The sequence below is a fragment of the Gymnodraco acuticeps genome, unplaced genomic scaffold (assembly GCF_902827175.1).
Source record: "Gymnodraco acuticeps unplaced genomic scaffold, fGymAcu1.1, whole genome shotgun sequence".
In the NCBI taxonomy this organism is placed as follows: domain Eukaryota; kingdom Metazoa; phylum Chordata; class Actinopteri; order Perciformes; family Bathydraconidae; genus Gymnodraco; species Gymnodraco acuticeps.
The window spans coordinates 2,467,847-2,481,273 of NW_022990295.1; the positions used below are offsets into that span (position 1 = coordinate 2,467,847).

The 13,427-nt window shown below is 41.3% G+C and overlaps 1 protein-coding gene across 2 annotated transcripts in view; it reads right to left on the reverse strand.

Annotated features, from left to right (window-relative positions):
• Positions 1-1,092: 1,092 nt before the first annotated feature.
• Positions 1,093-13,427, reverse strand: part of tfb1m (transcription factor B1, mitochondrial) — a 28,206-nt gene continuing 15,871 nt past the window's right edge. For both annotated transcript variants that reach the window (XM_034221966.1, XM_034221967.1), the window contains exons 7-8: positions 2,913-3,040; positions 1,093-2,035 (exon numbers count right to left, since the gene is read on the reverse strand). In XM_034221966.1, coding sequence (XP_034077857.1) covers positions 1,735-2,035; positions 2,913-3,040 — 429 coding nt within the window. In that variant the 3' untranslated portion in view covers positions 1,093-1,734. The remainder of the gene's footprint in view (positions 2,036-2,912; positions 3,041-13,427) is intronic.

Genomic DNA, 13,427 nt, shown 5'->3' on the forward strand with positions numbered 1-13,427 from the left:
TGGAGGTAAGTCTTCTCTCAGCTGGTCCCTGGGCATCACCCGCCGCCACCGTTGCCTGATTAGCTGTCAAAAGAAATGCAGGTATTTGAAGAAAATGTAGATCCTCCAAAGACTACATGATCATCTGACAGAAGTGGGGCACAGTTGTATGAAGAAATAGCTTTACTGCAGTGCTGGGATTTTATACTAGAACATGTGAGGCAATTGTTCTTCTTTTCCTCAGTATCTTTTATAAAGAGGACTGAAATGATCAATTAAAGCATGTTCTGTAAGTCACATTTACATGTACATTACACAATTACCTTTTGATAATATATTATACTATGAGTTTTTTTAAGGAATATTTAAGACATACTATTGCTATTTCATACTATTGCTTTTTCGCAAATGTTGGATGTACTATACTTTCGTTTTTAAAAAAAAGTTTTGACATCTCAATGACTCATAATTGCTGCTCTCTTTCACACAGCCAGTGTTCTAAAGTATGTAAGTTTAAAAAAAATAAAAATAGTTTTGACATACTGTACTGTCGTTTATCATATTTTCGACTGTTTCTTTTTGATATTTTCTACTTACAGAATGTCGTTTTTTTTGTGATATTTTCTGGACTTTCGTCAACAGCTTCCGTATCATTTTTTTACATATTGTATATTTTATTACATTTGATTACCTTCGATATTTAGGTTTAGACTTTTTCATTATACTATGATCTCTTTATCAAATTTTAGAAATACTTTGACTGAAAAATAACTTTATTAATGATTTTTATACTATGACTATATTGTGACTTTGTAGATGACGTTATAGACCTATCTGTAAGTATTAACAGGTAACCCGGCATATGCCAACCTGGCAGTCCTCCATATCTGGCAGTATCTGCCATGTCGATCTGATGGAATCCTGATTGTGGTGAGATTAACACCCACTGATCATGAAAAGCGAGTGAATGTTCCCTCTGGCAAGTCAACCTTAGCCTGCCATCTGCCACACTGGCAGGCAACAGCCCTGCCATATTCTGTTGGTGATAATCTGTTCTAGCTTTCAAGGAGGAATATTTATAACTTTCAACAAGACCTGTAATGATACAAAAGCTTAAATGACAACAGTGTTCTGATTTTATTCAACAGCAATGACATAAATACTGTATTCTGTACAAGAAATGTAACAAATGTGCCTCCAGAAAAATCATGAAGTTATTCTGAAAAGGTAATTGTTTAGTTTGTGTTTTAAACAGAAATACAGGCATTGACAATGTATTCCTCTATATTACAAATAGTCCATCTGGATTTGAAACATTTCCTCCTCCCTTTTAGCACCATCTCCCAAGCGACTAAGAACTCAGTACTCAGCGAGGGGGAAATGGCCTGAATACGGTGTTGCCATGTTGTTCCCATTTTCTAAATCACCCTGAAAACACTGACAGTTCTTTTGGGTCCCACAGGACAAGGTGTTATGCAAGATGTGATTTTAAGTAGGAATTGGGACAAAGAGCTTCTTTGGGTAATGAGCATCCTACTATTATTCTCCCAAATACACATTGCTCTGCTTTGAGATGTCATATCCTAGAGAAAGGTCTTGGAGCTGTTTCCACCAATCCTGGATCTTTATAAGTCTTGTAGTTATTGTGTCTGTCCCAGGATTTCATGTTTACCAAGGTGACTGACACAGGGGGAAAAAAGATTTTAAAAATGCATGGAAATGTCAAGGCTAAGAGCTCTCTGTTGTTTCCCTGCACTAAAAGAGGCTATTAGTGGGCTTCTCTTGCTTTCCATGCTTATTTTTATTTAGCTTTTCGTCCATAATAAATGTGTCCTCCGGTTTGTTTCCCTGCTTGGTGAGGGGCTTCAGTCTGAGCTCCTCTCTGAACTCATAGTGGAGCAGACTGGGTTCATGCATGCATAAATGAGCGTAGGCATCCGCTAAAGCCCGGAACTGGGGTATGGTGAGTTCTGTAGGGCGCAGAGTGGGGTCCACGTCTGCGTTCTGCAACATCTTCTGTGTCAGCTCAAAACGGCTCGCCTCAGGGAACAGCTTTCTGGGGGGTGAAATAATTAAAAGAACATGAAGAAATGATTGTACAGATTTCTACACTCAGGTCGCTTTGATATCTTAATGATCATGCAAGTTTAATGCCATTATAAAATTCAAACAGAAGGAAAGTATCCCTCAGCGATTGTTTCAAATCTGTGAAGTTAATTGAAATCACACAAAGAGCTAGAGCTGCTCATGAATTATTTATTTGTTCGACTGCCATGCTCCACAGCCAATAGACCTAGGTACAAATTCACACAGACTTGTTCAAAAATACAGAGAAGCTGTCATTTGGATGTCCAATTTTCATACATTTGGCTGAAAAACTCTGCAGAATATTCAATAGAGAGGTATCCATTATTATTTTAAGACATTTCTCTGCTTAAGATGTGTTTTCATGCAGGTATGTGAGAAATTGTGAATTCCTCACACTCTGCAGTACAGATGCTTTTTAGGCGCTTCAGTGCTGGTGCCTCCTCTCCAATTTCGCTTCCGCCAACCCACTGAAGTTACATAAAATGTGCTACCTCGTCTTCCTATGCCACCTCAATGACTCATAATTGCTGCTCTCTTTCACACAGCCAGTGTTCTTTTGTTATCCGGGCCTACATACGCTTTACGAACGGGGGCGATGGGCAGCATGCACGTGGGCGGGTGGGACGGTCTCTGGTAGTTCATATTCACACTTTAGTCACAGAAAGCCTCAAAAGTAGAGACTTTATTTGTCGGATTGGATTGTGTGACAAAGACAAAAAAATTGAATTAATGGCGAGTTAAAAGGAGACGCAGCTGTCGGAATACAGGGAATAAAAAATGTAGAGGGAATGTTAAATGAGGATGGGACATGATTAAAAAATAAAAAAGACGAGTTGTGTGCTTACTCTACTCCTTTGTAGCAGTACTTCCTGCGGAACTGGAACACATTCCTGATGACTTTCTCCACCAGCTTGAAGGGATGCTGGATCTGGGGCTGCACCAGAGGGGTGAAGTGAACCACTCCCACGTCCACCTAAAAACACACAGAAAGAGCAAGAGAGACCTTAGAACTTGAGTGAGCTCATGGGAGTTTGGAAAGTAGCAAGAAAAGGGCAGGAAGGTGTGAGAGGAGAGGGGAGAATGCAAAGTGTGGTGAAAAAACACTGGAGAGAAAGGTTGCCTGACAAATGCCGAGAGAGATAAAAAAGCTGGACAAAGACAGAGGGAGAAGGGAGGGATCAATAAACTGGGGATAAAAGAAAAGAGCAAAGGCAGAAAATAAGATGACGCAGCATGGCTGGCTGGCGAGCCGTTTCCAGTTGCCACAGTAACACCTGTGCGATGGACCATAGAAATTGAGCCTCTCTTTCCAGCCCGTCTCTACTTGTCTTGATGCATCACCGCTGAGTTTCTCAATACCTACAGGCCTGACTCACTGTGGCACTCTGCTCTTCATCCCTCTGTCTTTGCCCATCCGGCTCTACCATCTCCACTGAGGGTGAAACCAGTGGAGCATGAATACATATGGATCCAGTGACGTTAGGCAGCAACAGAGCTCATGTCCTGCTGAATGGGACTCAGTGGACACAGGTACTAATACCTTATCTGCTCTACATTTCTAAAGGCCAAATCATATGTTTTGTGTCAAGAGGCGCGTTCACACCGCAGTACTTTTCCCACTTTAGTTCCAAAATGTCGCGTTTACACCAAAAAGAGTCGGAACTAAAATGAGTTCATCAGAACCTTTTTTACCGTCCCTTCTAGAGAGCAGGTACTTTCGTGGGAGAAAAAGGTTCCTATGTCTGATTGGCTGGGCGGATTGCAAACCACGCCCCGTAAAACTCCCAAAAGGTTTTGTGAAGCCGCCATTTTATTATCCTCACATTAGCATTATTAGCGTTAGCCCAGCGCAGGAACACAGAGAGACTAACTTATGGCAACACAAAATAAAACATGGGAGCGGTGGAGATGAGGAGGTGTCGGCGTTCTGGCGATTTACTCGGAAGGCTTCAGTAGAAGCTGCTGGGAGTCCCAGCAGCTTCTACTGAAGCCAGTCCCCAACTCCGGGGACTTCCGGCCGGGGACTTCCGGCCGGGGACTTTGGGTAGCAGTATATGCCGTGAAGTTGTTTGCGGCCTGCCAGTAAACCCAAAGCAGAAGAAGAAGTGACGTCAGCGGCTTCTTTTGCCTAATCCTCCTCCAGGAACTTATTCCGGTGTGAACGCGATCTGTACTTAGTTCACGAGAACTAAAGAGTTCTCATGAACCTTTGTGGGAAAAGTACTGCGGTGTGAATGCGCCTATAGTGTCTGTAAGGGTCCGCTATAGTCCTTGCAGCCCAAAATGTGTAACCGTTCCAAGCATGCTAAAGGTGCTTGCTCCTGTTTTGTTCCATACTCTTACTAAAGGATTGTTTTAAAGAGAGGTTGTGTGAGGAGATTTGCTGTTATGGCAAAAAAACATACACATAAATTGAGTTCCTCTTTAAATGAAGGCCCCGTCCACACGGAGACGTTGAATCCGCTAACGTTCTCTATCGTAAAGACTGTTCATCCACACGAGGCCGACACGGAAACGCGGATTCGGAGCCCGAATCCGATACACATTGATAACAGCTCCCAAAGTGGGTAGGTCTGAGGACGAAACGCTTGCGGCTCCGTGTGTACGCCCTATACGATCATTCCCTGAAAATTATGACACCATAGCCCCGCCTCTCCTGCTCACCTCCGCGTCATTGCTGATGCGTTTCACCAACAACAACAACGGCGGATCACAGGGTTGCGTTCATGCTCCAGACGCTACTGACCATGGTACGGATTTTGGTACCACTTTACAATAAGACTACCCTTATAAAGGGTTTACAAATAGTTTGTAATTAATTTATTAATTAGGTTGTGAACACGTTATAAATCATTAATACGCTTTTATAAGACATGAGATAAACAGGGCAACTGTGACCGGTTGCTTGCCAAATAGTGAGCCCACATTTATCTGTACTGCTAAGCCTTATATTGGCTACTTAGCTTAACTCGTCTTCTTCATCAGCCAGCATCCTTGGTATCTGTTGCTCACTGAGTGGATTCTCCCCCCATCCATCTTGATGTTTCTTGGCATCTCTTATGACCATTTATGAATGAGTTACTAACATTTATAACTGCCAAAAGGGAGCCTTATTGTATAAAGTGTGACACATATCACCATTTATTAATGAGTTACTAACATTTATAACTACTGAAAGGGTGCGTTGAATTTAAGTTCAATGTCCATTTATGAATGAGTTATAACATTCACACTTACCTAATACACATGAAATGCAAAGTAAGATGCAAAAGAGCCAAGCAAAACATTTTATTGACACATGAAGAAAATCAGGACTCAAAAGAATGACTATTTAGTATGACTGATACACATATTTAAACATAAAAGCTTTTCCCAGACATAAATGAAAGACTTGGTAAGACATAATGGTACTCAGACTGGAAAGGCTTTGTGTATATCCTTGAACAAGCGTCCAAGCAGTCCATCAGGGTGAGCAGAGCCGAGATAAGATGACCATTCAAGAACCTTGAGGTGTTCCTCCAACAAACTCTCTGTACGGTTTCCTCTCAGTCTGCGGACATGTCCTTTGACGGTCGACCTAGCTCTTTCTATATGTTGGGTATGACTGCCAGTCTGGGGGTTCACAAACCACCTGCTGTGGTTTATGGTGTAGTGGTTGTACCCCATGTTACTCAGCACTCTCCTGTATGCCCTCCACTCATCACTAATAATGCTACTTCCTGACTTAACATGCCGTCTAATCAGAGGGACAAGGTGGCATCTTGATCATTTCAACACTAGTCTCCGCCTTTTGTCTTTAACTCCCATCATTCTGAAGACCCATTTCTTTCTTCTCCAGGTATGTCCAAAGCGTCCACACACAAAATAAATCATATCATCTTAGTTAACAACAAAATGCACACAAATTACAGTAAAAATTGTTGCACATCATGTTTCAAAAGGCCATACTTGTTTATTAGGTGCATTGTATAACATCATTTAAGGATAATTATACAGTAATGGTCCATATTGATATTTGTTTGTATTCTCTTGTATAAGAAAGCCCAGTCTAACTGCCGAACATAGGAACTGGGTACAGTACCTTCTCCCAGAAACAAATACTCAACTAAAATAGTTTACTTTATTGGTGTTACCAATGCTTACTATTTATTTGATACCAATTTGGTAATACAATTGATAAAAAGAACAAGGTTTGGGTTCGTTCTTCAGATATGACTGTGACGTTAACGTGTAAGCTCAATAATGAACTCCAGCTCAACCAACCATATCGTAATATCTATCCAAGTAATCATCTGGAAATATGACATTAATATTTGTAATATACACACATCTTATTGCGAGGTTGATTTCACATACACTACGCCGCTCTTCAACACTACTTTGATGTTAGCTTGTCTACATAATCGAGCATAGCGAATTTAAATTAACCTTAGCGATGCATACAGTTACCTACCTAATAAAATATCTCTTTAACTTACAAGGATGACCTTATTTTACCAACCTCAAACAGAAGCCGTTGATTCTACAGTATTATCCCACTAAATGCATAACACTTCTCTATTACGTTTTAACTTGGAGGCTACGATTAGCATCGTTAGCACAGATGTAGCTACCACTTGCTTACATGCTAACACAAGCCTTAACATTCATTAACGTTAGCTGACTCAAAACATAAGCAACACATAAATAAAGTACTTGAATTTCACTTACGGCAAAACCGCATTCATGCACCGTCTGTTTTAACTGTAGAGCGAGTCACAATAGTCCGATATAAGCATGAAGAATAGTCCACAAGGCATAACAAACACGGCCGAGTTCAAGTTATGTTGCCCGGATGAGCTGCGCAGGCAGAGCCCCTGTAGCATCACAGAGCTGCTAGCAGAGCAGAAAGCTAACAGCAGCAGTCACTGGACAGACCTGTCACTCAATGTGACCACGCCCTAATTTATGCATAACTTTAAGGCTCGATATAACTTAAACAAATTATAAATGGTAGCAACTCATTAATAAATGGTGATTTGTTTAACACTTTACAAGGCTCCCTTTTGGCAGTTATAAATGTTAGTAACTCGTAAATAAATGGTCATAAAGAGATGCCAAGAAACATCAAGATGGATGGGGGGAGAATCAACTCAGTGAACAACAGATACCAAGGATGCTGGCTGATGAAGAATACGAAGTAAGCTAGTGCCAATATAAGGCTTAGTCATCTTGCCAAATAGTGAGCCTGTGTTGATGTTTGAAAAATATGTTAGAACTGGTTTATAAATGGTTCTTAATGATTAATAAAGTGTTTACAACCTAATTAATAACCTAATTATAAACCGTTTATGAATCCTTTATAAGGGTAGTCTTATTGTAAAGTGGTACCAGATTTTAGTGCAAAATGTACAGCTCCTCTACCACAACCATCAGCAACAATAATAATATAATAATAATAATAATAATAATAATAATCATCGGTCTTATTCGCTGCTTTTGGTGTATTTTTTGGCGGAAATACAGCGCCACTTACAGGCCCGGCATATGTACTACAGCGTCTCCAGAGGGTCGAGCGGTCTCGTGTGGACGGACACATTTCTTGAGCCGATTCCGTGTGGACGGAAGACTTTTTTAATATCGAATTCGGTTCGTTTTCGTCTGTGTGGACGGGGCCTAATAAAGACTGAACGAAGCTAAACTCCTCTCAAATAACATACGTGGAATGTATAGTGGCAAATATGAAGCAATTGTAGTATAAATGGAATATATTAGTGCCTAATAAAGACTGAATGAAGCTAAACTCCTCTCAAATAACATACGTGGAATGTATAGTGGTAAATATGAAGCAATTGTAGTATAAATGGAATGTATTAGTGCATATCAATGATGGAAAATATGTATAAGCCTTAAGAAAGTCATGGCAAAACTACAAACTACCACTCTATAGTCTTTCCATATAACCTGGCAACTAGTAATTAACGTAATGGTTGGGAGTCACTAAACGACAGTAGAGGACCGGTGGTGGTGGTGGTCACCTCAACTCCAGTTCTTCACGAGCTGCCGACCCCCGATCCTTCCTGTGTCAGCCCTAAGCTGACATGACACACTGTGGAAATAACCGTGGCAGACTCAGCAAAGAACTCTTGCTCGCCTAATGCAAGCACTTAACTTTCAAGCTCATATACGTCTTTGCCTCTCTCCTCTCCCTATATTGTTCGCTTCCCTATAAAGGATCATCCATTCTCTTTATCTCCTGAATGCTGTGATGGGATCAAAATAACCATACTCCATTAAGAGAGTATTCCTGGATGTCTGTGCAGAAAAGTCTTTCAAGGGAGTCTCACATTATGATGGCATTCAGTGGTGCAAGTTATGGCTTAAGGGCCTACTGCACAATCAGAGAGATGGGGCAGCAGAGCAGAGTCTGTCTGCCTTCCCATACATGGTTATAGCATTGCTTCCCTAGTGAGAGAGCATTGAGAGGGGCTGGCTGAGCAGACTGACAATGGGGCTCCAGGGGAAAACCATAGGCAGTGTTAGTCTTAATAATAATACATTTCAAGTGCTTTTTGGCTTTAGGCTCTAAACAAGATTTCGAGAAAAAAAACTGCTTATTTAGCAAGAAAAATTTACAAAAATCGATATCATTACTGCCGTCTACTTTGGTAAAGGAAGTTGCACTTCCACAATGGGAATCAAACTGGATTGCTAAACATGAAATCCCATGAGCATAATAAAAAAACAGTGAAGTGGTAGCACATAGGTTTTATAGTCCAAAGGGACAAAGTATTAACATCGTACATGTTAATTGTCTTATTCATGATGTCGCATACTGTACAGTTATAGATATTAACATGAAAAGAGACAAAAGTTGTTAAGGAAAGAGAGGCAAGCAGGCGCATGATTGGGAAACCTACGAATCATGTCGACTAAATATTTAAAATGCAAGTCAAGCATTCACAAAACGCATACGTGCAGACTTGTTTTCCCCTCTTAAATCATACAAACACATACACAGGAGTAGAAAAAAGGGACATCTTATTTAGCTCAGCAGCCCCCTAGGTTGATACAATATGCCCTGAGGAGCTCCGCGTGCATCCTTGAAGATTGTATTTCTGGATTGTGTGACTCACTCACACAGCTGCCTTTTGCTTTTCCTGGGCCAGGGGCTGGCGTGGATAATTAGGGGAGGAAAACTAAAGTGGTCCGAGGACGCACAAAGGATTTCTAATGAGCTGTTTAGATTCCTCCATTTCTGCGAACAACGGAGGTAGCGCTCTGGCGCACTTGTAAACCGCAGCACTATCTCTTATCAGATCTATAGATCCCCGTGATGCTTCTGAGCGTCCTGCCGCAGTGGAGTTTAATGGGACGGCCAGAGACTCAACAGCCTGAAGGATCTGTCCAATATTAGTGCAGAGAAGGCTTCAGACTCCACGGTCCAGCATAAGGTGGTCCACATTGAAGAAAAGAAGAATGTTGGAGCTGTAAGTGCACGTACTGTACAGCTGTTGAGTTAAACTCGTGTTTAATTTAATGTTGATTTCACATTAAACATAGTGTTACATTGAATTATTTATGTTTAGTGTCAGAATTGGCATTGGCTGCTTCCCTATAAGTCCATTATTAATACACTAACTCCATTAGATCAAATGATGCATTTTAAATATTGAAAGTGGCAGGTGATGTCAAGGGCAGTGAGAGCCATCATTTGGTTTAGAGAGGCGTGTATTATGGCAATAAATCCCTCCACCTGTCACATCAACATGTAAGGTCGGGATTTAATATCTGGATAGCAAAAATGCTCCTATCAGTGCTTTGGCGTGATGCGAGATCAGAACACCATCTGTTGAGAAGCAGCAATAAAAAAGGAACGTCTTTAATTTCACTCCTTGCTGGAATAATTGGGCTATTTATATTCCCCACTTCATGATTTAAGAGAGGAGCAAGGGGAAAAGTCGATATTGGGACTATACAGGCAGCAGCATTTCAGCCATCATCTTGTCGAAGTCACTTTGCTGCTATGATTTATGTATGGCCTTGCTACACGGCTTCACTAGGTAGCGCCACAGGAATATATCCCGCTCCCTGCCATTAATCCTTCCCCCTGATAACCTCAACATGCAAGCAAGCTCCATCCTAAATCATGTGCCGTCACCTCCACCCTCCATCCAGGTGCTATGAACATGCCTTCACCCCCACCCAAAACCTCTCAAATACTTTGCATCTACAGGGCGATCCTGAACTGGGGCAGCAGACTGACTCTTTGACCCTTTCTGACAACCTTAATATTTCAACCCTCCCTCTTTCTCTACACGGACAGACTGGGAATGTTCAGACGGTAACCATTTGCAAACTATGTTATTAAGCAGGGGGAAATTATTAAATGATTACCACTAATTTAGCCTTTGATGTAAGAATCTATACTCAAGCTGATTAAAACGTCCAATTAGACTAATTTAAACACTTACTTTAAACATTTACATAGACAGAACCTGCTTCTCTCCTTAATTATTGTTTACTAATCAATCTGATAAACCAACACCTTTTTTTACAAAATATCTTATACTGCTTGTTCTCCCTGTAGAGAATTTGAAAAGGGCAGAATATGAGAGATCTCCATCTAAAAGTCACACGTCGCCTTTGTCTGCAACCTTTCTGACCCACTTGAGTACAATAGTCTCACATTTATATTAAAATACTTATGAGTTCCCATACATCACAAATTTGACCTTCCTAAAGCGCAGCAGGAAACTCTATTACTCCAGCTTTGCCCTGTGGTTCTCCAGCTCCCCTTTCCCCATTTCCACCTCCAACGTCTTTTTCTTGGTGACTTCTCGCCCAATGACGTGTGAGCGGTAATTTGTCATGTCCCTCTAAGCATAACCAACACTAGATGGCAGGGCCCCTGGAGCACCAGCTACTGTGCTACATGTACCTGAACCACCAGCACTTGCGCTTACATAATAGCAGGTTCTGAGAAAAGGCAGGGGGATGGAAGAAGTCTATACACAACAAGGGAATACAAGAGAGAAAAAGCTCCCTGCGATCCTGCAAAGGAGGAAGAGCTGCATTAATCATGACAATACCTTGAAAAGACAACCTCCATTACATCAGTGGAAGGAGACAGCCTCTCGGAGAGGAAAAGCTCAATGCTGCTGAATGTACCAGGCTGATCTTGCTTGAGGGGTTCTGGAAGGAAGGGCTGTGGCTTCCTGTGCAGGCAGCCCAGCCTACAGTACTTCCCATGAAATTATGCAGACAGGACATTCAAAACTGTAGCCCTAGCCTTTGACAAGATTAGCTCCTTAAAGAGACGCTTTCGTCATAGAAAATCTTGAACTTTGCCCAACATTTTTAAATGTACTAGTCCAGCGGAACTGCAAATGGGGACAACATTGGAAAATTGGTTATGATGGGACTTCATCAAATGCCATTCCATGTAGTTCTCTTGGGAGTCATTCTTAATGGAGTAAGCGTGAGCAATCGAGCAATGCTGGTAATTTTGCATCATGTCACAATTGTTTTACCTTGAACAGGTTTACACATGTTATCTATGGTGAAGCTAGACCCGGGTCCTGCTCAACAACAAGATTGCATTGACAGCGACATCACAGCTATCACACGACACCTTGCATTTCTGCTGTGAACAGACCGCCTAGGCAAGACGATGAGCACGAAAACCAATTACGCAAGGAAGGACATAAAAGAGGAAAATGCAAATTGAACGATAAAAGCCCCTCGTGTGGGCAAAAGGGAGCATGGCTGGTCTGGCTGTGCCTCAGAGCTACGCTGCAAAAAGGCTTGAGAGCTCTGCTGTGAGGTGATCAAATAAAGGGGACCACGCTTATAATAGCCCACAATATCTTCACACATCACAGCCTCACACATCTGCACTCACCGGGCGTGTTAACTGTATTTTGCTCTTTTCTCCCTTCATCTTTTTCTCTCCTTTTATCCACTCCCTCCATAATCTATTTATGTATGTATCTTACTCCCCACAGAACAACACCAGCATCAGCACTTAGTATCTCATCGGTTACAAGGAGACAGGTCACACACGGCATACTGTCAGTGTAAAACTGGAAAATGTATCTTCCTCCTGCAGTGGTATCCCACAAGGAGCCCGAAGAATGTAGTGCTGAAGGTCGACACCAACATCACACTGGAGGTAATGAGGTGTGCACCATCCCTGCATGCTCTCCAGATCTCATTTCCAGTAAGGGTCTCTTAGGGGAGGTTTACATGGACACAATGGGGGGGGGGAGACCACTGTGCCTTATACAAACAGATCAATAGCTAAACAAATCAATTGCCACCAGCCTATTTACATGTAATGGCTACATATCGCTGTTGTCAATGCCTGGTTGTTATAGTGTTAATAAAGAGATATGCAAAACCATCTCTCACAGCAGGCTGTTTTTGCTGACTTGCCCATGCAGCAAAAATAATAACACACATCTGCGTTTACAAGGGTATCAGGTCTATTAGTCCTTTCTGATTTCCCCCCCGCTCTCATTTTGTCCTCTTTGTCATTCATGAATCAAGGCCGCCCAGGCCACTCCCTCCCGGTTGTATGTCCTCTACTGAGAGGAGAGGGAAGACAGGGTAGCAGCTGTGAGTTTTAGGCTCCTGCTGACTGAGGCCTGATGAAGACGATGCCCCGGGGAGGGTCAGTATTGGCTTGGTCGGTTACACATGCTACTCTGGACCATAATACATAAACAAACCAAGCTTCAAAGAACAAAAGTCTGACCAATCCTCTGGTCATAATGATAATGGATTATTCTTCTCTCCCAATTGTGTATTTGTAAAGCGCTTTGAGCATCTGGAAAAGCGCTATAATAAATGTAAGGAATTATTATTATTATTATTAATTAAACTACCCTTCCTAATTGAGTAGTAGGGTTATCTTTTAAATGTTATATAGATTTTGCAACGTGGTCATTTCTTATCTATTAACAACACCTGTTTTGCATTGTGATGACTGAGCAGCTAGATTTTTAATTTGTTGGTTAGTTGGAATTACACAGCAAGAATATTTCCCAAAATTCTGAATAAGGTCTCAAAAACAAATCACTCTTTATAGCCACCACCTGCTTAAGCTACAAAGCCCTTCTGCAAAACGTTTAGCTTATTAACGTTGCAATTGTTTTCCTTATTTTTATTAAGTTAAGTTAAAGTATTAATTTCACAAAAATCAATTGCTGAGACAGGAAATAAAAAAAGTTATATTCTCAATAGTAATAGTCATACAATAAACTAAAAAAAAAAAGAAGAAAAAAAAAAGAAATGTAATCATTCCTGGAATAATAAGGGGAAGTATTTTTTTTAAGGGAAAGAGCTTTGAAGAGTTCACATTTGCTTGGACATTGTAT